Source organism: Paramormyrops kingsleyae, chromosome 4 (assembly GCF_048594095.1).
Source record: "Paramormyrops kingsleyae isolate MSU_618 chromosome 4, PKINGS_0.4, whole genome shotgun sequence".
In the NCBI taxonomy this organism is placed as follows: domain Eukaryota; kingdom Metazoa; phylum Chordata; class Actinopteri; order Osteoglossiformes; family Mormyridae; genus Paramormyrops; species Paramormyrops kingsleyae.
This window is the reverse complement of record NC_132800.1, coordinates 15,365,764-15,391,298: the sequence shown is the minus strand read 5'-3', so window position 1 is coordinate 15,391,298 and position 25,535 is coordinate 15,365,764. Positions and strand designations below refer to the sequence as shown.

Below are 25,535 nucleotides of genomic sequence, written 5' to 3'. Positions count from 1 at the left end.
CCCATCAACATGATGCACTGGACCATGGCTTTGTGTTGCTGGTGGAATTTGGCCCATGGGGAATAATGATTGGTGACCCCTGACCTATGCACACAGCGGTCTGATGCTCCCTGATGATACCTAGCACGCTAACATAAATATGCTCTCAGTTCAGTTAACTCTGAGTGAGGGCCACTGAAATGAAACGTTGGACGGTGACAGTGTTGTATGTTCATGTGCCCTTTACCCAAACCTATCTGCCTTTACAAAGGTGTGATGATCTTTCAGCCTGAGCCAACAGAACGATGGGTGGCCTAAGACAATGAGACACTTTAAGCGACGATTCACATTACTTAGCAATAGAACAGTCTGCGATAAATTCTAAATAAGTTATAATTTTAATCTGGGAGAACACAGGTTCTAGTTAAACTGTCCCAGTCAACGGTTAGATCAGTGTTTCTCAATCTGGCCATCAGACGGTCCACATTTTTGCTCCCACCCAGCGTCTGCCTGTCCCTGACGACCGGGTTGAGAAACACTAGATTAGATGAACCAAGTTTGGCGCCTAACTAGAGCAAAATAAAAAGCTTTACTGATGAACCCGAGTAATCTAACTGTGACCACAAGAGGGAGCCCTTTTCACGACTACAGAGTGAGGGCAGCAGCTTTTGGGTCTATAGGTACAGTAGGTATAGTACAGTTTCCGTTTTATCCGCCATACGCTCACCATGGCTGCAAAAGGATGGGTGAAATTATCCAAAGCTCCCCCAGGCTCAGCCAAGCTGCCAAACTGCATTTCCCAAGGTCTTGAAGACAGTGAAGTCCTTACAGATTTATAGCATTAAATATTATTCATTGATTATCTATCTCTATAATGTCCGCAGATCTACCATTCTGTCACACCGTATATGGTAGGACGCATAGCCTGTTTACTGAATAATGTGTGAAAATCATTTGCCTTTTCTGTAAAGCTTAAACGTAAGACAGGTGAAACACCGATGGGCGTTTCGCAATTCTTTTCAGAAATGCTGCTGGTGTGAACTGATTGGACACGAATTGAATAAATATTCTTTATATTTAATATCATGCATATTTCAGGTCCCTTACTCTGTCTATAGATTGATTCGGTTTTCATTTCATTGTACCACTCATTTAAATTGAAAATGACCTAGCGGCATACATACAATAATACACGCACCATCCAAAGAAGAAATCTGACGCTGGCATGGTCGGACCACAAAACCTTAGATCACGCCTATTCGGGGCAAATCACATCGCCGCGTCGAAAATCGAGTCTTGAAGAAGAAAATGCAATTTAAATACATATTAAAAGCTCGGGAACTGGAGAGAGGGTAGGTTTGCACTAGGCGTGCGCTATTGCTGCAGTCGGCGAGTGCGGCTGCGGGCTGCTTCAGGACCTCTGCGTGGACAGCGCGCGTCGGCGCTTCATCATCCTCCCTCTTCATCCTGCCATTGTGGATAACGTACACTTGGCTGCTTTTATGCACTCCGCCATAAAGCAGAAGATCATCTGACGTTTTTTTTTTTGGACAGATCGAGAGACGTACGGGACTGATCGCCATAATAAAGGAATACAAATCAAAGTTGTACCTGCTCTGGTCCACGCATAGGACAGGCTGCTTAAATCGTTCGGTGTGTTTTATCGATCCCCGAAAGCTGATGGCCAGCACCTCAGGCAGAACATCGATGCATGTAGACCTGGGAGATTCATACGAGCAGCTGGATACCTAAAATAAAGCGGAAGACCCGGTAATGGTGGTAAGTATATTAGATGATATTTGATTTTGAAGTAATAGGTTATATCATTTTAATTTGCATTTCAGTTTTATTATTATTATTATTATTATTATTTTTATTATTTAGAAAAGTTAGAAATCAGGATTGGCTTGATGTGTCGGTATTGGCTTCATGCCTATAATAATTATTAAACATTAATTTCAAATGCCAAAACAACCGTGATTTTTCTGTCACCAACACATAGGTATAGTGATATTTAGAAAAATGGGCATATATGGGGGGTTTTGTTTTGACTAATAATCGTCTTTGCGACGCGACTATAATATTTCATTCATTACGTTAGCTGGAACAAACCTGTAAGAATGACTGATGCAGTATTTCATCAAATATCGATGATTTGATAAATCGCTACGTCAACCTTCACATCACACTGCAAACATAAGATTGGCTTTATCTAAAAGAATGTTTTATTTGAAAGGGATATTTTTACTACATGAAATGTGCTTTATATGAAGCCTATGTAATTAACGGTTTGAATTGGTTCTGTTCACTTCTCTTACAGGTTTTCGAATAGTGTTCGTGCTGTGTGGGAACTTGATCCAGGGCTATTGCAAAGGGCTTGCCTGTCAGCTATGTACGTAAGCAAAAGCATATCCTGGCTACAGTATTAAGTAAGCACTACGTGTGACTACCGCTAGTTTTGAGAAACAAGAATGGACACAATGACCCACTTACAAGCTGGTCTCAGCCCCGAAACCACAGAGAAAGCTCGCCTGGAGCTGAACGAGAACCCGGACACCCTACATCATGACATCCAGCAGGTCCGAGACATGATCATCACCCGGCCGGACATCGGCTTCCTCCGGACCGACGATGACTTCATCCTACGCTTCCTACGGGCCAGAAAGTTCAACCAGATCGAGACGTTTAAGTTGCTGGCACAGTATTTTCAGTACCGGCAACAGAACCTGGACATGTTTCAGAGCTTCAAACCCGATGACCCCGGCATCAAACGTGCTCTTACGGATGGTTTCCCCGGTGTCTTGGAAAACCCCGATCAATATGGCAGAAAAATACTGATCCTCTTTGCGTCCAACTGGGATCAGAGTAGGTAAATATTTAAATGTTATTACTTTGTGTCATCTCTCTTCATCACCCTTTAACATTTCCATCCATGTTTGTAAAATATATGTATAGTTTAAACAAAGTCAATTTTGTTTGCAGATATAGGTAGACTTGTACACAGACATCTTCTGGAAGTTCCATGAATCTCAGAATCACCTTCTAGACCCATCCCTGATCCATGAATTCTTGGGAACTACGTTCCAACCCCCACTCCTGTTTTTTTTGTGATAGGCCACCCCCACCCCCCAACTGCAAAAAGGCCAGCAAATTCTTGCAGATCATTTAATCACATATCCACCGAGGTTTCAAGTTCAGGTTCAGAAATCAGGGCTGCTGTTGAAGATTGGGCCCCATGAAAGTATAAAAATGTTTAGGCTCGCAGTCTCTCAAGGGCCCTTGGAATCGGCCTAACTTTTCCCAGTTTTACGGCACCCCTGTCAGAACGTACAAATCCAGACCAAGATTTTGTTTCAACCAGCCAGTTGAGTATAAATGGTCGCAGTCACAGAGTACTTAACTGGCTGGTTGAAACAAAATCTTGGTCTGGATTTTTAATTTCTGGACCTGAACTTTCCACCTCCGACCTTTTTTTCGAGGGGGAAATCTCTGAGACTGGGAATTATTGGTGGGATGTCTGAATATATTCTTCCGTTAATGGTTACTAAGAAAAGCCCTACTAATTACAACACATTTCATTCATTGATGGGTGTTAAAATAATCGAATGCCAAAGTTTTTTGTGTGTATACATGTTGTTCCTTTTTTCACGTGGATTAAAGGCCAGTCTGTCGCTGAATTAATCTGGCATCCATACCGGCAGTTTAACACATCGGTCATCATCTCCGGTCATGCGTGTTTCCGGGGAGGTGTGAAATGTGACCTGAATTTCAAAACCGCTTTGCTTCTTCTCAGTTGGAGACCTTACATTCATGCCCATGAAGAGCATCACTGCCCATTTTGACTAAAAATAATCTAACCACCCCCCCCACCCCCCAAAATCCTAGCAGACTACCAGTGAGCCCCACAATGGATATAAACAAACATTTTTTGGCTTAACATCACATGACATCAAAATAGAAAATAGTACATTTGAGCAGAATTATGCAACATTTAAAATCTCCAAAATTAAAGATATGTTTTCAGATAAGGACTTTGGATTGATGGGGGCAATTACCTGCATGTCTTTGATTACTGATCGACCTCCATCACCGAGTCTGGGGTGTAGTTGTTTACCTTTAAATACAACCTTGTGGCATGTCAGAATATCGACATGTGGCAGCAGGAATGTCCAATACTTGTAACAATAGGTTCTTTATGTAGAATAAGCCTTTTAGAGGGAAGCCATGTTTCCTGTATCATTCAGAGCCCTAAAGGAAATACTCAACAAATAGCAGGTGTTACTGTTAGTACTGTTATTTTGATATAAATTGTTATGAATTGGTGGTTATCAAATAGTTTTACACCTGAATGTCTTTAAAAATACATCAAGTTCAGACAAAAGGTATTATAATCCTAGTTATTATCAGGAAAACTTCAACCACTAGAAATGCAGTAAAAACATAGTGTTTCTTTTTGGCTGTGTTTATGAAATTCCTTTTACTTTATTATTCGTTTATGGGATGCCACGTGTCCACAGTTCCAGTGAAAACTAGCACCTGTTATACTGAAAATTTTAGCTAGTAAGGAGGAACACTCTTCAAATTACTTGAGTTTCTCTAGGTATTTCCAGCACAACATTCTGTTAGTGATTGCTTGAAGCTTCTAAATGAAAAAAAAAAGATTAGCATGCCCTCTGGGAAATCATCACAGTGTCCTTCATTACCTCCAAGCATCGGAGAACATCCTTTAATATCCTTTAACATCTCCAGATTTCTCCGTACATGCAAACATATAAGAACACAAGAAATGACACAACTCGTCTCATTACTGTCAATGGGCACCATATGGGAAAGACTGATTACTCAGCACTGACCCAAAGAGACATATAAAATAAGAAAAGGTTGTTGCCAGGTTTAAAGAAGTTTCTGGAAATCTACACCAAAGATGAATCACTGTAAGGATGTTCACATTAAAACAGCCGTTAGTGGGAGTGAACAGAGAAACCTCATCAGGATAGTAGGAGCCTACATTAAAATATAATACATGCAAAATTTAATATTCAACTTTTGGGAAAATGTAGCTGTAATGTAGCTGGTATCATCACCATCAATACAGAAACACAACAATTCTGCAAGTACTCAGAGAGACAAGATTTGATGGGTGATTTCATCACATAAAATAAATCGCATTAAGAAAGGATATTTCTACAGTTGCACCAGTGTTACCAGCCAAAAGGTTCATGACCTTGCCAATATACTTAATTGTGAAATGCATTTATCAGACGTTCATCTTCTTGTTAGAGGTGGAAAGTTCAGGTTCAAAACATACAAATCCAAGATTTTGTTTCAACCAACCAGCTGAGCATAAAGAAGCACATTCACAAAGCACTCAACTGGTCGGTTGGAACAAACTCATGGTCTGCATTTGTATTTTCTGAACCTGAACTTTCCACGTCTGCTTGTGGTCTTGTTGTTCTTCATTATTGGTATTACCTGCTTTGAGTATTTCATACTGTAGGATCACCTTGAGTGGGCAGGGCAAAAATTAATTAAGTGTCAGTTCCTCTTCTGCTCAGTTTAAAGCTCAGTTGGTTGGTGAAGGTATTGTAGACTTGTAGTGTTGTAGGACTTAGATTCAATTCTGGGATTGGGCAGATTAGTTTGAGGGGGTGGGGTATGTCTTACTTGGTTATAGAAAGGTTGCTAGTTCGAATCTCATGGTTGGCAGAGTGATGTCACCTTTGGGCCCTTGAGCAAGGTCGTTAACCACCAGCTGTACCTGGAACTGGCTGACCTTGCCTTTTCAATTGTATATCACTTGGGGTCTTCCATACCTGCTTGTCCAATGGCTGTGAAATATGTCTGATATGTAAAGGATTATGGTATATTTAGGCTATGGTCTTCTGAGGTGCTCCAAAAAGGTAATACATCCTTGATTAAGGTATTTAGCAAGGTTATTCTCCATGCGTACTGTCAGTGTAATGACATCATCAGCTGTAGGTTATAAACTGTGGTATTCTGTTCGTTGTGTTTTGTCTGATATCACTATGCTCACACTGCACTCTTGTCTATGATCCCACAAAGGAACTGCTTCACAGACATCCTACGGGCCATCCTGCTCTCCCTGGAGGTCCTGATTGAAGACCCCGAGCTGCAAATTAATGGCTTTATTCTCATCATTGACTGGAGCAACTTCTCCTTCAAGCAGGCCTCCAAACTCACCCCCAACATCCTTAAACTGGCCATCGAGGGGCTGCAGGTGAGACAGAAACATACACACTTTCTGTCATGTTCCAGTGATATTCGTTACACGCTTATTCTGAATGGGTGCCCAGTGGAATGTAGAAAACAATTTCACACGGCAGAATTCTGTATCTCAAAGCAATCCTTTAGGTTCTAGTGGGTACTGTCAACATCATTTAAGTAATTTATCAGAATTTATGTACAAACAGTATATACCAAGAGTGTGGTGTATGGCTTAAATGGTTAGAGTGGTGTACCTGGGATTGGATGGTTGCAAGAATCCCTGGAACGGCAGAGTGATTTCCCAGTTGAGCCCTTGAGCAAGACACCTAACCCCCGATTGCTCCCAGGAAAGTCTGACCCTTTTCTTTTTAAATGTATGTCACTTTCTGTAAAAGCGTCTACTAAACATGTAATGCATTTGACTCCGACGTAATACAGCACTACTATTGCAATGGTTTCATGCTAATTTGAGAGCAGTAGTTCTCATTTCTAGAACAGATGACAGATTTCGGGAGACTGTTAAGTGTTGGCAAACGACGTGAGGACATGTTGGGTATATTTTTCGTCGGCTGAAGGGCCTACTCCTCTCTGGAGTGTGATGTAACCATCGGCTAAATTGTGGAGGCTCACGGTTCTAGTAGGATTGGATGAAAATGGATAAAACAGAAGTAGATGCATGAATGGCCCTGTGTGTGTGTTCATCACAAGGAAATCGATGAGCTTTGTGTTCTTTTATTTCGCCTGGAGCCTCTTCTTCGGCTTGCTGTCGAAGCTCTGCGGTGCTCATAGAAATATGTGCTTTTTCTTTAGGAGCACATGAGGCTGGACATTTATCTAACATCCAACTAGAAAATACATTGGAAATTGCAACTTATATTCCCATATCCACTGGCATCTTGGAACATTGTGTCCCCATAAACTGTACGGCACAGCAAAAATGTCAAATTATGTTTGCTGGAGGCTGTTGACAATCGGGAATTGTGACTCGAGTGATTATCAAATTACTCCAAGTCTCACTTCTTTCAGCAGAAATCTGAATACAGTAATTGAGGCAAAGTTTAATTTCCAAGCAGACAAATGACTAAATAACAGAATGGATGTGACCCAAATCTCTGCAGTTTCATAAAGACACCATACTGTCAACATGTCAACATTCCCGGCTCAAGACAGGGAATGGATTCTGTGCAACGTTAAACCAAACAGTCTGAGCCAGGTCATGTTGGGCTGTGTCAGGAATAAATAAAGATTGACATTTCTGTTGGATCAGCGTTTACATATTGTTGCGACGCCTTGTTGCTAAGTAACAGGATCAAGTGGAAAAATGGTGTGCCATCAGTATCCATGACGATTCAGGAGAACACCATCACATTCAGGCTTTTGTTTGGGATGTTTCATTAGAGGGTGCGGACAGCAGATATTTCATAAAAATGTGACAAATATGACTACATGTGAATGTTTAGTTTTATCCTAGGGGCCTGAACAAAGGTCCAAATGAAACTGGAAATAATTTTGAAAAGACACCAGTCTTTTGAAAAGTACCACTTGCTGTCTCTGAGCTCACAGAGGTGGTTACCAAGTAACCGCTTCTATGGATTTAGTGGAAAACAATCTTTAAATAAGGCACTGGTGTGTCTGGGAGGTGTGATGTCACCCCGATGCATAACCATCTCCATCATCATCATTATAGTTGCATTATAATCACTTTACTAATGATTGTACTTACATCCTATGATAATTAATAGAACAAATTGAAAACTGGAAAAAAAGAAAAATATACAGTCAAACCTCGGATTGCGAGTGTTTTGCAAGACGAGCAATTTTTTTAATGAATTTTAACTTGATAAACGAGTGAGGTCTTGCACTACGAGTATTATGTATACGCTTTGTCTGCCGAGCGTCACGTGATCACAACTGAGCCGATGGTTCTTCTCTCGCTCTCACTGCGGGATTGTGGGTAATCATCTCCCATGCTTGGTCTCAGTCGACATGCCTCACTCATACAGTCAAAATTTAATAGAAAAGCACCACCCAAATAAGGGCCTAGCAGTGCGAGGGATGAATCTGTTTAACGGCAATGCAATGTCCACATTTCCGCAAAATCGAAAAAGGAGGCAAAAGTGGCCATCATTGGATAGGTTCTTTGTTAAAGTCGCACAAAGAGAAAAAATATTCCAGTGAGCCAACAGATAGCAATGATTCTGTTAGTTGTAGTGAATGTTGTCCTACAGAATAACCCTCCTCTTCTCCTCTCTCTCGTCTCCCTCACACCATCCACGATTATTTTCAAAGGTAAAGTGCAGGTTAATTTGTTTTAATCATTTTTACTTTATATTTTGTATTAATCATTTTTTAATGAATATTTTTGGGTTGTGGAACGAATCATTTGAGTTTCCAGTATTGTTAATGGGAAAATTTGCTTTGATATACGAGTGCTTTGGATTACAAGCACGTTTCCGGAACGAGTTATGCTCACAAACCAAAGTTTCACTGTATATAGAAAAAACCTAAATTAAAAAGATAATTAAATATATACTGTGTGTGTGTGTGTGTGTGTGTGTATATATATATATATATATATATATATATATATATATATATAATATTTATATATAGTTATTTTTTTACTTTTTTTTTTTTTTACTTTAATTAATTCACCCCCCAAAGTGTGATGTCATCATAAAGCCCTAACTGTCCTCTTAAGGAATAATAGAACTTAACAATGTGGCATGTACAGTATGAGGGATATGAGCAAAGACAATGACCTCGACAGAGGAGAAAAATAATTTGCTGGATCTTGGGAGCATATAAAGACAAACTCACAAAAGGCAGTAATTTTCCTGTCTTTGTCATTGTTTGGGGCTTGAATGAATGCTATACTTTATTTCCCCGGGGGGTGGTGGGGGGGGAAGTTACTTGCAGCATGTGAAGAAATGGAGATGAAACAAATGGATTCGCTTCCGGAGTCTTTGGCTGCCGCTCTCCCAGCTGCTGGTTGCTTTGGCCAATGAGAACAGGAGTTCACTGCTGCTGTGTGACCCACATTTCACCAAGTGCACGAGAAAGTGAATGGAACACAAGAATGTGAGAAAGGGGGTGTTGTGTGGCTCAGGGGGTTACGGTGCTGTGTCTGTGTGTCATCCAGGGTCAGCAACGTGATGTCACCGCGGGGCCCCTGAGCAAATTGCTGTCACCGGGTGACCCTGCTTTCATAAAGATGTATGTCGCTTTGAATAAAAGGATTTCTTAAACAAAAGGAAAATTCCGATTATAAAATTCAAGAAATGACAAAGGAATTGTATTTTGAATTTCGGCCAAGCTCATTCAAAACTGCTAGCATACTGGTGAATTTAGTCACGTTATCAAGATTTATGCAATTTAATTAGCCCGCACAACAAACTTTCATTACAAAACATTGGCAAGACATGATGCGCTGCTCGCATTAATTGATTTAATCTCTGAGCTTATCAAGGTTGCCTCACAGCTATTCGCTCTCATTAAGGACCAGGTTTGAATTCTGGTCCTGAATCTGACCTTGTTGACTGACAAAATGCTGGGCGCAGCGACACCAGGCTGCCGAAGTAAACATAAAAACCATCAAACAAATAAACAAGGTGTATTGAGGAGAAAACACTGTAACATCTGCACATAATCAGTTAGCAGGTAAATCTAATGAATAGCAAGAATATATAACAAGTAGTGCTTGCCAAGGGGAAAAACAGGTGCCAGTAGGCAGGAAACCTTCCCGGCGCACTGAGGAGCAAAACAGAGAGATGCTGGTGCTGCGTTCCAGTGAGTGTCAGTACGCAGGAAACTTTCCCGGCGCACTGAGGAGCAAAACAGAGAGATGCTGGTGCTGCGTTCCAGTGAGTGCCAGTACGCAGGAAACCTTCCCGGCGCACTGAGGAGCAAAACAGAAATGCTGGTGCTGCATTATAGTGAGTGCCAGTACGCAGGAAACCTTCCCGGTGCACTGAGGAGCAAAACAGAGAGATGCTGCTGCTGCGTTCCAGTGAGTGCCAGTACGCAGGAAACCTTCCCGGCGCACTGAGGAGCAAAACAGAGAAATGCTGCTGCTGCGTTCCAGTGAGTGCCAGTACGCAAGAAACCTTCCCGGCGCACTGAGGAGCAAAACAGAGAGATGCTGGTGCTGCGTTCCAGTGAGTGCCAGTACGCAAGAAACCTTCCCGGCGCACTGAGGAGCAAAACAGAGATACTGGTGCTGCGTTCCAGTGAGTGCCAGTACGCAAGAAACCTTCCCGGCGCACTGAGGAGCAAAACAGAGAGATGCTGGTGCTGCGTTCCAGTGAGTGCCAGTACGCAAGAAACCTTCCCGGCGCACTGAGGAGCAAAACAGAGATACTGGTGCTGCGTTCCAGTGAGTGCCAGTACGCAGGAAACCTTCCCGGCGCACTGAGGAGCAAAACAGAGATGCTGGTGCTGCGTTATAGTGAGTGCCAGTACGCAGGAAACCTTCCCGGTGCACCGAGGAGCAAAACAGAGAGATGCTGCTGCTGTGTTCCAGTGAGTGCCAGTACGCAAGAAACCTTCCCGGCGCACTGAGGAGCAAAACAGAGAGATGCTGCTGCTGTGTTCCAGTGAGTGCCAGTACGCAAGAAACCTTCCCGGCGCACTGAGGAGCAAAACAGAGAGATGCTGGTGCTGCGTTCCAGTGAGTGCCAGTACGCAGGAAACCTTCCCGGCGCACTGAGGAGCAAAACAGAGATGCTGGTGCTGCATTATAGTGAGTGCCAGTACGCAGGAAACCTTCCCGGTGCACTGAGGAGCAAAACAGAGAGATGCTGCTGCTGTGTTCCAGTGAGTGCCAGTACGCAAGAAACCTTCCCGGCGCACTGAGGAGCAAAACAGAGAGATGCTGGTGCTGCGTTCCAGTGAGTGCCAGTACGCAAGAAACCTTCCCGGCGCACTGAGGAGCAAAACAGAGATACTGGTGCTGCGTTCCAGTGAGTGCCAGTACGCAAGAAACCTTCCCGGCGCACTGAGGAGCAAAACAGAGAGATGCTGGTGCTGCGTTCCAGTGAGTGCCAGTACGCAAGAAACCTTCCCGGCGCACTGAGGAGCAAAACAGAGATACTGGTGCTGCGTTCCAGTGAGTGCCAGTACGCAGGAAACCTTCCCGGCGCACTGAGGAGCAAAACAGAGATGCTGGTGCTGCATTATAGTGAGTGCCAGTACGCAGGAAACCTTCCCGGTGCACTGAGGAGCAAAACAGAGAGATGCTGCTGCTGTGTTCCAGTGAGTGCCAGTACGCAAGAAACCTTCCCGGCGCACTGAGGAGCAAAACAGAGAGATGCTGCTGCTGTGTTCCAGTGAGTGCCAGTACGCAAGAAACCTTCCCGGCGCACTGAGGAGCAAAACAGAGAGATGCTGGTGCTGCGTTCCAGTGAGTGCCAGTACGCAGGAAACCTTCCCGGCGCACTGAGGAGCAAAACAGAGATGCTGGTGCTGCATTATAGTGAGTGCCAGTACGCAGGAAACCTTCCCGGCGCACTGAGGAGCAAAACAGAGAGATGCTGCTGCTGTGTTCCAGTGAGTGCCAGTACGCAAGAAACCTTCCCGGCGCACTGAGGAGCAAAACAGAGAGATGCTGGTGCTGCGTTCCAGTGAGTGCCAGTACGCAGGAAACCTTCCCGGCGCACTGAGGAGCAAAACAGAGATGCTGGTGCTGCATTATAGTGAGTGCCAGTACGCAGGAAACCTTCCCGGCGCACTGAGGAGCAAAACAGAGAGATGCTGGTGCTGCGTTCCAGTGAGTGCCAGTACGCAGGAAACCTTCCCGGCGCACTGAGGAGCAAAACAGAGATGCTGGTGCTGCGTTCCAGTGAGTGCCAGTACGCAGGAAACCTTCCCGGCGCACTGAGGAGCAAAACAGAGATGCTGGTGCTGCGTTCCAGTGAGTGCCAGTACGCAGGAAACCTTCCCGGCGCACTGAGGAGCAAAACAGAGATGCTGGTGCTGCGTTCCAGTGAGTGCCAGTACGCAGGAAACCTTCCCGGCGTACTGAGGAGCAAAACAGAGCAGCTTAACAGAGCAGATGCAGCACCAGCTTAAAAACATCTAACACCCATTTTGCACTATTGAAACTTAAGTATCTTTCTTTTATTTCGCTTAAATTCGCCCCCATTTCGCTCTCGAACCGTCCAACCCATCACTTTGTGACATCATTCCGGTCGCTGTCCTGCCCGGATTTTTGCAAGGCAAAGACTCTCCTAAGGTTCCGCCTTATAAATATTGGAGAACCTCTTCAGAATACCACCATTATTTAAAATGGACTCAAAATAGTCCAACATGCACTGTACTGCAATTTAATTCAGAATTGTGCCCCAGGCAGTCACCAGAGGTGGGTCTTGCAGTATGTTAATGCACCATGGTCATTCAGAATAAGTGCAGCTGGGATCGTGATTACTAGTGTAATCTAAGACAGTATTTTTATATTTATCTATAGAGGATTGTTCTGTTTATCTGTAACAGGTTAGGGGGATAACAGGTTTTACTGTTTTCTGATTTAAACAACTCCCTCAATGCGATGAATCATACGTGGGTAGGAATGGAAAAGATGGTTCATATTTTTTTGCTTGGAATTTAATATTTAAACTCAAAAGAGCTATTCAGAACCTGAAAATTCATCACAAATTTTCAAATGGTCAGAGAGCTGTTAATTAAATATGCGTCTCATTAGTTATGAGACTTTTCTGGAATAGAGATTAGATTACGACCTTGGAATCCTGGCCAATCTTGGCTGTCCTTTTGAGTCTCAGAACACAGTGTTACTCTACTGTTGTCCTATTATTCAAATTGAATTGCTTATGAAGTCACAAAAGGTGACACCCAGTCCCACAAAAATAATTAATCATACAATGTAACATAGTTGCAGCTGGATCTTGTTTACCAGGCTGACAGGTCTACCTGGATCATCTCCCCAATTCCTAACCACATTCTATCCAATCACAGGCTAAAGGGACCTTCAAAAAGAATGTATTGGGTAGTGAGAACCACCTGGGCAATGGAGTCTTTTGGGCACCATTTAACTGGCATCACTAATAGCCTTCTGCTGATTTTAATAGTTTTCTTCTTAGGTTCTTGCTTTGTTTGGAAGACACTGTAGCTCTTGCTCCAGTGCTGCTTACACTTGTAGCTGGGCATTCACTGGAAGCCCAGCCGAGCTGCACTAGTAGTTGAAGGGTTCTGGATGGGAACTGGGGCAAATTTAACATAAGACAGTTATTTTAGCTCTGTGTGTGGAAAAGAAACACAAAATGGGCTTTGGATGGCCTAAAGGTCCAGTGTTAGAGTCTCGATATTTTTATTGCAGTGGCAGAAATGTAATAGTTTTTGTGCTCGGTCCCATGATGTGATAATTATCATACTGGACTTTGAATCCAGTGATCCAGTGTCTGTAATGTACTGTTTTCCTCACTTGTATACTTTGTACAAAAGAGTCTGCTAAATACAGTAAATGTAATATAATTATTTTTAGCAGCCTGATACCTTTACCGTCTTCATACCCGACTGCTCTGTACAGCTAAATGTCTTTGATGTGGTCACCAGGGGGCGATCCTGAACCTGGGGTACCAGCTGGGAGGTTGGGGGCGTGGCTAATCACTGCTCCCGCCTGGCCCTACCTGTTGTGTGTGTGAATAAATGGCTTCAGGGTTAAACACCATGAAGGGGAACCACCGCTGCACCTCTGCCATGACCTTAGCTGTACAATAACGTGAATCTCTATAGGATTTAGTTATAGTGTTTAGTTAGCCAGTATTTCTCAAACGCTTCCGAAATACCAGCTGCATGTGTACATAATCAGGCTCACTCAGCATTTATTAAAGGGATGCGATTATTGGCCAATTAAATCAATCGTTTAATCCGACAAAGTGTGTGAATGTTTAATGTGTCATAATTTTATGCCATATAGCATGAGGTACTTTTGTATGCAAAGTTTGCTGGGAAAAGCTGTGAATGCAAGTAGAATGAAATGCTTTATTTGCCATTTGTACAAGTATGAGAACAGGTACGTTGGAATTGTCTAAGGACTTTGCATGGTCCATACTGTCCTTTAGAAAAGACATACACACATATAGAGGTGAGAATGAAACTTGCGGCCTGAGCATAGGGTCATGTGTCCATCCAACACCCCTATAGCATTTTTTGGGGGTTAACAAACTTGCCCAAGAGTCTAACACAGACGAAACTATTCTGCTGAGCAAGGGATTCGAACCAGCGACTGGTGATCACTGTTCTGTAAGGTGCCAATGCAGTTTGGGCTGCTAAGCAGCTAATTAATTACGTTTTATAACAAACTTGAATGTTTTCTTCTCTTTCATCATTCTGATAGGACAGTTTCCCTGCTCGCTTTGGCGGAATCCATTTCGTCAACCAGCCGTGGTACATCCATGCCCTGTACACAATAATCAAGCCCTTCCTGAAGGACAAGACGAGGAAGCGGGTAATTACCGTCTGCCTCTTGTGTGAATCTGGTCTCGTGCGCTCAGGGCGACGCTCTGATTAGGTCTCAGAGTGACAGGGAGCTCGGATAACAAAGGCTAACAGCTAGTACAAGGAGAAAGTTATGGAGATCTAAGGAAGCTCTGACTTTAATGGGGGTGGTTTCTGGGGTAATAAGTTATAGCACTGTATTTCAGTCATACTGGATTGTTTTTAAATCGTTTGCCGAATTTTGTCATGGCGGATACAGGAATAGGGTTACTTTTGAAAACACTGCATACCAAGGTATGATGTCCGGATGGGAAGATGGTACGAAAAATTAAATACTGCCCAAGCTTTGGGGGTATATGTTATGCAAGTCTGCAAATAATGCCAGGCTCTGTCAGTGCTGGAAGGGACTGGGTATTTAGCTTTAGGTTCACAATAACGTGTAGAGGAGCAGGACAAGGGCACCGGGATAAGTGAGGTTAATGCACTCCAAGCCGTGCGTTATACTGCCCGCGGAGGCACAGACTCGCACATGGAGTGCCTTTAAAAATGTATAATGCACGGTTTGAAGTGTGTTAACCCACTTACACCACAGTTACTACACATTTGGCTTACACATTTGTTCATAAAGACATCTTTTTCGCGATCACGCAATGAAAACACATTTCTTAGTAAGAATACTATGTTATGCAAATGATTAAGCATTTTGCTTATTCACAACCCAAGCCACCTTCATTAATAATAATAAAAAAAAGCTCATTGCCAAGACCATTAAACAGTAGCTAGTTTGATTATAATAATGCATTTATTTACTATTGTGATTTTCCTAGCTGGAACTACTTGGGCTGTTAAAGAAAATGGATCAACACTCTGACCAATCAGATTTGAGGATGTGCTTTAAGGCTACTGGACATATTGAAATGTTCTTATGCTAAGATTTTATTACAAGGGATTTTCTGTATTAGTTGACAGCTAAGGTTTAAGAGTGCTTCCTCGACGACATTTAGCTCAGCATGGGCCGAGATATTACTGTCATCTTACATGCTTCAGTGAAATAAGCTTATATGAAAAAATGTTGGGGAAAAAAAATCCTGTGTTTTTTTAATATCACAAAATGTGTGACGTTCTGCTATTCGGTCTCGTTTTGCTGCACAGATTTTCCTTCACGGGAACAATCTGAACAGCCTGCACCAGCTGATTTTCCCAGAATGCCTGCCGTCGGAATTCGGCGGCACGCTGCCTCCCTATGACATGGGCATGTGGGCACGGACTCTGCTGGGCCCGGACTACAGCGACGAGACTGAGTACACGCACACGTATGACGCGCTGCACGTTAAGGAGGCCCTGGGGGTTTCTGCACGTGAAGATGCTGACACGCTAATGAAGAGGTATTTGAAAGCAGACCATACTGCAATGCTTCCTAAAGCTAAACAAGTGGACCATTGTACTAACATAGCAAGTGGCATAGGTTCAAATCCCAGGGAAACCATGTAAATTGTAACCCTGCTCTCTACTTGAAGTTGATTTGGATAAAAGTATCAGATAAATGAGCAGATATACAGTCCAAACACCCATCCTTGATGGCACCTAACACTGTACAAGTGTTTCATACCTACTCCATTAGCTGGAAAGCTACATATCTTATAGTAATTACTGTATAGATCTCCTGTCCATCTTCACGGGGGGGGGGGGCAGAAGCCTGGTACAAGGCTGGGGTCCCCTGCCTCCCCTAACGTAGTAACTTTGTGGCCAACCTCACATCTGTGAGCCCCCTGTTAGCCACAAACAGTTTCTACACTTAACATTAAAATAAAGAAGTTCCTCATTTAGGAGATGCAGAAGCAGCAGGTTCTGCTAACCAGTTAGCTAGCTGCAGCCTCCTGACTCTACTCACTGGCTACTATTTAGTTTTTAAAACATCTGGGGGGGAGGGGCAGAAACAGCTAATTAGCCTTAGTCTTTAAATATTGAAGCCCTGACTGAAGTGTAAGTAGGACATGGTGGAACCTCACCGGCTAGCACCGGCGTGCTGGGGAGAGGGTCACATCCCGCTCCTGCATGCTATGCGGGGGCAGCTGGGATGAATCGATTGAATCCCTAATGATGGTTTAATTTGGTCTGTCTCTGTTGGGTGGGGGTAGACGACCCCTTCGGGGGGGGCACTGCCCACTCGTACTCACAGGCTCCAGATAGGCCCCCTGCAAACCCGGGTCGGATGATAGGTTGGAAGGTGGACGAATCTCCATTCTGAACTACATTTCTTCGCAAATGCACATTTCATTATTTCCTGATTACTTCCGATTAGTTGAAATGCATTATTGAAGCTCGACATGCCGGCCCTCCATTGATCTTGCAAATGTTTCCGTTAATTGGCTCTTTCTCCATCATTTGTTTATTCTCCTTTTGTTAAAGCGAAAGTAATTCCGTCCCGTCCCGTCCCGTCCCCCCCCCCGCAGGCCCGGGATCGATAGGGAGCCGTCGAGACTTTCCTTCATATTCTTTTAATGAAGAAGAAGCAATATGAAGTCCTTCTGTCGTAACTCGTCTTTGGTGACTCGTTATAGCTGCTCAGGGCCATCGTTGGGCTTCGTGGGAAGTTTTATGTGTTCCGCTGCTTGCTGTGGATATTGGCTCGGAGACGAGGTGCCGCTTTGATTTAATATCCCATTTTTCCTAACTGCTCCTTGTTACAAGGATGTGCTTTCGCGTCAAATTCCCCCTTGGGAACAAGCTTCTCTGCATTAATCTAAGGAAAGACTCAAGGATCTAAAGGTTATTAAAGGTTTATTTTGCTGCAATGGTAGTAACTGAACAAGATGCTTTTGCCTCCCTGAAGAGGAATCCAGATAGCTAGCCACTTTTGTATTGCCCATCTTTCCTGTCTACATTCAGTCTTTTTCATCTCTCCTTTACAGGATTTTATAAGGTGGAGGGCATGAAGTAGCCATAATTTATGCAGGGGGACGATCCTTATCATTAGCCAATGATATGTTTTGAATCAGTGAGTGACAGGGGAGGAAGCTAATCAGTTTTAAGCTGGGGTCAGTGCCCCTGTAGCCCCGCCTCCATATACAGAACTGACCTTTATATTTAGATCCGGGTCGTTTTGTCACAATCCCGTCTTGGCTGTTCCTCCTGCTGACATGGGCTTCTCCTTCTGTTGAAGACGCACTGTTGGCCGAACTTGCCTGTGACTTTGGTGTTGTGAAAGGGGCAGCCCAGTTATGGGACTGTAGGCCTGCACTGACTAGATACCACAGTCTCCTCTGTGCTGTGATTAGATTGCCAATGAAAGGGCTTTAATTGGTTGTGAGAATATAGTATTTATGGTAGTGTCATCCTCATAAGAACATAAGAACATAAGAACTATACAAACGAGAGGAGGCCATTCGGCCCATCGAGCTCGCTTGGGGAGAACTTAACTAATAGCTCAGAGTTGTTAAAATCTTATCTAGCTCTGATTTAAAGGAACCCAAGGATTCAGCTTGCACTACGTTATCAGGAAGACTATTCCATACTCTGACTACACGCTGTGTAAAGAAGTGCTTCCTTAAATCCAGTTTGAAATGTTCTCCCGCTAATTTCCACCTATGGCCACGAGTTCTTGTATTTGAACTAATGCTGAAGTAACTATTCGGTTGAACAGCATCCAAACCTGTTAGAATCTTATAGACCTGGATCATGTCCCACCTCAGTCTCCTTTGCTTGAGGCTGAACAGATTTAGCTCAAATAACCTTTCCTCGTATGACATTCCTCTAAGACCAGGAATCATTCTTGTGGCCCTACGCTGCACCTTTTCTAAGGCCGCTATGTCCTTTTTAAGATATGGTGACCAAACCTGTACACAATATTCTAGGTGAGGTCTCACCAAGGAATTGTATAATCTTAGCATTACCTCCCTTGACTTAAACTCCACACACCTGGAGATATACCCCAACATCCTATTGGCCTTTTTTATTGCTTCCCCGCACTGGCGAGAATGAGACATGGAAGCATCAACATACACACCAAGGTCTTTCTCATAATCAGCTACCTTTATTTCAGTAGGTCCCATAAAATACCTGTACTTTATATTTCTGCTCCCTACATGGAGTACCTTACATTAGTCTATGTTAAATTTCATCTGCCAGGTGTCAGCCCAGTCACTAATTAAATTTAGATCCCGCTGTAGCTGCTGAGCCGCTAGTTCAGTATCTGCTACACCACCCACCTTGGTGTCATCTGCAAATTTCACCAGTTTACTGTATATATTGGTGTCTATATCATTTATGTAAATTAGGAACAAAAGGGGTCCTAAAATTGAACCTTGCGGTACCCCACTATGAACGCAGGCCCACTGTGACATTGAGCCTCTTATAACTACTCGCTGCTTCCTATCTGTTAACCAGTTATCAATACCTGTCGCTTTGAGTTTAAGTGAGAGCCTCTTGTGGGGAACAATGTTCATAATTCATATGTTATATAATTTTGTAGCCTCTCACCAAATAGCTCAGGAAAAAATGCATCGATTATAAAGGCTGTACAGTTTCTCAGTGGGTTACACTGCCACACCCCCAGGGATGGGGGTTCAAATCTGGCCCCTGCCTTGTGCATCAGGAGATGGCATGTTCTCTCTGTGGTGCCCAGGTTCTCCAGTTTCTACCCACAGTTCAAAAACATGCAGTTAGACAATTAGTGTCTCTAAATTGGTTATTCTGTGTGCTGAAGTGGGCTGGCGTCATATCCAGAGTGTCCACATGTGTTTCCTGGGATTGGCTATAGCCCCCGTGATCCTGCATAAGGATAAGTGGTGTGCGTATATATATATATATATATATATTTTGCAATATGCAGCCTAGTTCTCAGTTTGTCACTGATGAAGGGCTTCTTCCTTGCTTTATGGGACTTCAGTCCTGCTTCTAGGAGCCTGATATGAACTGTCCTAGCAGTGCACTTCACACCTGCACTTCACGTTTCCCATTCCTTTTGAAGGTCACTTGGTGTCATCCTATGATTCATCAGCTATCAGATAAGTTAATGATCATCTCTGTCTCCTGGGATAGGTTCCAGGCTCACCACTTGGGGTGTACCTGGAAATTCTGGGCCACCTGACAAAACATCACCTTGCCCCCCCCCCATTATATAATTTAACATATTGAAGGGTCCCTGCAAAGTACTGGGTTCCCTGAATCTGCCAAGGTATCCATGCCCCATCTGTGCCCCTCTTCTCCACGACCCTGTTGCAAAAGATGGTTGGACATATAAGAAGTTAATCTGTGATTAGACTGGTAGAGTAACAAGGTCAAAGTGTGCAGTGTTCCCTTGGTGACGGAAGAGTGATTCATGTCCGGCTGGCTAACAAAATGGACGGCTTTGTAAACGGTCAAAAATGTACATAATGACGCAAATTTATCATTTATTTTATTTGATGCTGACCTCAACCATCAAGGAAACAGAGGCCTGGTCAGAATTTAAACACTAAATTGAGCATTAAAGACTGCTGCTCAAGAGTTGCTTGATTTTTTTGTCTAGATAACGTCAACAGTGCAGTGGGGTTAGGGTTAGGGTTATATGGCTCTATATGGGTCATATGGCTCTTATATGTTTATTAGAGCCTGATTAAAGGGTTTCAATAGCAATGATGGTAGCTGAACAAGACCGTCTGAAATTAAGCTTTATTTTCCATCATTATTTATGCATACAAGAGGAATGGTGTATGGTTCAGTGGGTCAGGATGCTGTGCCAATGATCAGAAGGTTGTCAAATCAAATCCCTGGTTGATTTTACTGTTGGGCCCTTAACCCCAATTACTCCAGAAACTGGCTGGCCCTGCTTTCTGAATTGTGCACGGTTTTGGATAAAAGTGTCTGGTAAATACATACAGTGTGATCATGCCAAGCCACCAGACTGGGAGGAGACAGTGTGAGATTCACTCCAGCCCAGCGTGGGCCTGTATCAGACTCAGGCTTTGAGGCAGACCCAGAAAACAGAGGCTTATGCGTTTTGTTTAAAAGGCAGACGCCTTTATCCAAAATGATACAAGCAGGGTCAGCCAATGCATGAGCAATTGGGGGTTAAGGACCCTGCTCACGTGGCCAACGGTAATATCACTACTGAACCTGGGATTTGAACCAGCCACCTTCCGATCACACAGCACCGAAAGCGTGAGGCCTCCTGTCTGCTTCTGACACACCTAGTAAAACCACTGCGTGTAGAACAGGGATGGAATGCCAGTGTGGTGCAACGATCCACAAACTTCACTTGTTAATCAAAGGTTGTGGGGTCAAATCCTGCTGGTTTAATCACTAAAAAGGAAACCTGCAGTGTATCAAATATAGATGATCTAAACACACCCAGCTCTTCTCAACTTTATCAGCAGGAATTTTTGCATCTGTGTTAATTAGGTGCTTGTGACCAAACACTTAAAAGGGGCACATTGGGACTTAATTAAAAGTCTAAAGGCTACTTGCTGAAATGAGAATTTAACCTTCATATTTAAGAGGAAGTAAAGCTCACATGGTTAAAAGATGCAGATTGAAATACATGCACCATGTCTATGACAGATACAGAAGTAAAGAGCACAGGGCTGCAAAACAGGTCAAGTGATATATAAGTTGAACAATGAGTGAAATTGGTCAACTTGGATGCACAAAGGGGATCAATTATCAAGACCAAACTCAAGTGCAGCTTACATTGAGACAAAGATCCCTGAGTGCTATCAGGCTGGTCAGCTGAACTCTGCATATAGTGACATTTCAGGAAAAGAACCATCTGTGTAGTCAGTAGTAGACACAACTGCCTTTCTAGGATTGACATCATGGCAGGTATTTACATAATTTAGCTATGAAAGGCCGTAATAATGATCTTTAATACCGGTGTGATACATGCATTGGAGAACGCATTTATCAAAGCTTTGTTGTGTATGCATAGCTGTGCAAAAGCCTTAGGCAGTCAAAAAGTGTTTAAAGCTATTTATCTATGTAGAAGAACAGAACTCAGAAAAGAACACAATGTAACATTAGAAGATATGCAAATGAACAGTAACACAATATAAACTAAGAAGAGTTTCTTCGGTTCTTGCTAGATGCCTAGATGAACACCGCTTCAGTTCCTGAACCTCCCCTCAGGGGCACCGCAGGCACTAAATTAACTTAATTAGATAACTTGATGAGGTATTACTGGGCCAAACATGGTTTATTGGATGTCTTCTGCAAATACTGTGGTGACTTCAGGAGGTTTTGAAATGGCGTTAAATGACAGAAAATCATAGCTTTACACCAACGTTATTTAAACATAATTTTCTTTAGCAGACTGTTGCATAGTACTGCACATACCCTTCCAAGACAATGAATATAAATTATACAAGAGAATTGTTAGTCTACTGATATTAAATACTATATTATACTAAAAATAATGGAGAGAGCCTTAAAAATGAATGAAGGGAGCATGAATTGTGACCCAGTTAAACAGCGTCTGCACCTGCCAGGAGGTTCCGGAAGGCTCTGTCTTCTCAGTAACGCCTTAATGTTTGTTAATGAACTTCATTATCATCTACAGACACTTAAGGCTGTGCAGTGTATTCAGCGGAAAGCAGACATTAGTATGAAACTCTCATTACCTCCTGCTGTATCACTGCAGGTTTAATTTTCTTTAACTCATAGACGTGTCTGTATGCCTTGTGATGGACTGGCATCCCATCCAGGGGGCACACAGCCTGGCTCCAGGCCCCCCCAGGTAGGGGTGGGTTCGTTATTTCTGGGGCCACACTCAAATAGTCAGAAGATCATGGTTAATTTGCAGAACGTGTTGTTTCGGCATCTCCTAAATATGGAATGTGTTTGTTTAATATTCAGTGCAGTGACAGTAGTGAAGGTCAAATGAAGCTTCCTGAACCATTTTTTGACCCCCACTAGATGGCGCTCTTAGTTTGCGTTGCAGCATGCTTTGAACCTTTTTTTTGCACAGACAGCACCATCTAGTGGGGTCAGAAAGTACAGTAAGTGGTTCATGAAGCTTCATTTTTCCATCACTGTTTGTGGCCAACAGGGAAATGTCTGATTTTAGTGGTGGTAAACACCGCCTCTGCCCTGAGACCCTGACCAGAATGAATGGATGAATCGATGGATGGATGGATGGATGGGAGTCCAGCTCATTGTGTCACCCCCACTCTAAAACCACCGCTTTTACATAGACAGTGTATGTGTGGTACAGTGGGTCAGGACTCTGTTCTTTTGATCATAAGGTTGTTAGTTTAAATCTCAGGATTGGATGATGTCACTGTCGGGCTGTAGAGCAAGGCCGTTAAGCCCCAGTTGCTCCTGGGACTGGCTCACTCTTCTTTCTCAAAAATGTATGTTGCTTTGGATTTCTGGACACAATGCTACTTACTCACAAGCCGCTTTAATCAAAATAAAGCATTTTTTTACCACCAAAATTCTTTTAACCTGTAAAGGGTTCAACAACAATCAGTGCTGCTGACTGACGGAGCACCAGCAGAAGAATCTCTTCTGGCACCCAAAATTGGCCACAATGTGCACACACTCCCTGCAGGTGGCGCTAGAGCACACCAGTCAAGAACCAAATAGCGAACTGGCCTACAGCATCTATTTTCAAAACCATGGAAACATCAATGATAACGTGGGCCCGCTAACAGGGTGGGGAACAGCACAATCAGTCCCCCCACCCCCGGCATTCACCACGAGCATAGGCCAGACGGCGACTCACTACGATGCCTTTGGCATAACTCTGCCCCGGGACAAGCAGGAGGAAGGAGCCTGATATGAGTCATTCGTCTTAAGGAGGGCTTAGCATGATCGTGTTGGCCAGGGGGCCGCGAGGGACTGGCAGGCGACCGGCGGGTCCTGTGCAGTTTGTCAACACGGGAGCTTGAAGACGTGTGGCTTGGCTCGGCACGTAGGCGACAGACGGAGAGAACGCGGGCCGCGGCTTCTGGCCTAATCCCTTCTGAAATCCATCTCTTTTGTTCCAAAATTTGAATCCCGCTCCCTGAAGTTCTCAGATCAGCGGGCAGATGGGAGGAGTCCCTACTTTTACACATGGCACACTTTTCCACTGGAGTTCAGGAACCTGGTTCCTGATTCTGAGTTCATGGGCCAACAAAAAGCTCATAGGTTACCTCACATGTAATTTCATGTATAGTACTAGTCCCACCTAGTAGTTCCTTGTGGTGTGAAAAATACCTACTCTAGAGAATGGGATAAAAAGGGCAACAAACTACCAGAGAAACTATAGTCAGGCCAAATTCCTGCAGTAGGAGAGCATCTATAGCCTGCTTTAATTTCTGTGGGGGTATAGCTGGGTGATACTGTATCTGACTACAGCTCAAATAGTCCCAGGTTCAAATCCCAGTGCCCCCTCCTATGGGGAGGTTTAAGTCAGTTAAAGTTCTGCCTATAAGGCTGAATAACCTCATACCTGCTGGGCCCTTGAATCAGTAACCATGTGAAAAAAGCTCCAGGACTGCTGGTTAGACAGTTGTCCATAAGATTTGCTGTTATCTGTATGCCTTAAAAGGAGAGCATGATGGGATATATGAAAACAAACAGAAAAGCCTGTGCAAATGGCAAATCAAGCTTCATTTCATATTAATATAATCAGCTTTCAGCTCTGCAGCCACAGGCAAAATGATTGGTCACAATGCTGCACAAATCCAGTGTGAAGTACTCTGGCATGGTCCTCGACAGCTGGGGCTTCTATAATCAAGGTCAGACATTACCAGCTTCACTTTTAATAGACTCTGACAGCACTGAAGGTGACCAGAGCGTATGCCTGAAATGGCACATAATGTATGCCGTCTAGCAGTTCATTTTGACGGAGTGTTTGAGACGACATTGCCGGTCAACCCACTGAAGGGGTGCCAACTTCACACTGCCTCAGTAAGGGGGCGCCGTTGGGGAAGTTTGCCTAGGGTGCCAACATAGCCAATTTCACACTGTCACAGAAAGGGGGCGCCGGTGGGGAAGTTTGTCTAGGGTGCCAACATAGCCAATTTCACAATGTCACAGAAAGGGGGCGCCGTTGGGGAAGTTTGCCTAGGGTGCCAACATAGCCAACTTCACACTGCCTCAGTAAGGGGGCGCCGTTGGGGAAGTTTGCCTAGGGTGTCACATCGGCTTCGACTGCTGCTGCAGATAGAGGTTTGTTGTCTTCATCGGAATTTTGTGAACATATTTAATCCCTTATTTTAATTAGAATGGTTAGGTCCAGCTAGCAGTAGCTATCAGTAGCCATCAGTCTCGTCGGTGATTCTATACCCTATTTTGTGGGACTTCAACCACCAAATTTTTTGACTCTGCCCCTCTGACAAATTACTTTTTTAAATTCATTTTAACATGTCCTGTGTTTTCGTACATACATTTTATTATGGGGGAGGTGGGGGGGAACGGAGCTGACGTCCAATATTCCTTCATCACAAAGGTTCCTAGAATAGCCCCTAAGCACAACACATTACACACTGCAGGGTCTGAGGCTGGCAGTATTTGCTTTGCACTGACACGCTGCGAGAGCCATTAAGTGACACCATATGACGACCAGACGGCTCCCTTAGAAAATAAATCATTTTGTTGTGCTTGATGGGTTTAATGACTTGTCACTAAGTAATAGGATCCATCCTGCTCATGAAAACTCGGACCCAATAAACAGGATTGAAGTTATTCACCCTCAACCCCAACGCAGCCCAACGCGACCTACTGACATCCGTGACCCAGTGTTTAAATATCCAGTCATGTCTCTTCCTTGCCTCCCCTCTCTCTCCCCAATCAGACTGGACTAGGCTAGATGAGATCAACTGTGCAATAAGACTACAAGCCATAATTGGCTACAATTATGGCAATGAGACTGATGGCCCTGGACCTTAAACTTCTCTCCTTTGACCCTACCAGCT

The 25,535-nt window shown here is 43.7% G+C and overlaps 1 protein-coding gene across 1 annotated transcript in view; it reads left to right on the top strand.

The window, feature by feature from the left end:
- Positions 1–716: 716 nt before the first annotated feature.
- LOC111847214 (clavesin-1) overlaps positions 717–25,535 on the top strand; it is a 30,081-nt gene continuing 5,262 nt past the window's right edge. The window contains exons 1-5 of the mRNA XM_023818194.2: positions 717–1,758; positions 2,300–2,848; positions 6,043–6,217; positions 14,555–14,665; positions 15,808–16,040. Of these exons, the coding sequence (XP_023673962.1) occupies positions 2,451–2,848; positions 6,043–6,217; positions 14,555–14,665; positions 15,808–16,040 (917 nt within the window). The 5' untranslated portion in view covers positions 717–1,758; positions 2,300–2,450. The remainder of the gene's footprint in view (positions 1,759–2,299; positions 2,849–6,042; positions 6,218–14,554; positions 14,666–15,807; positions 16,041–25,535) is intronic.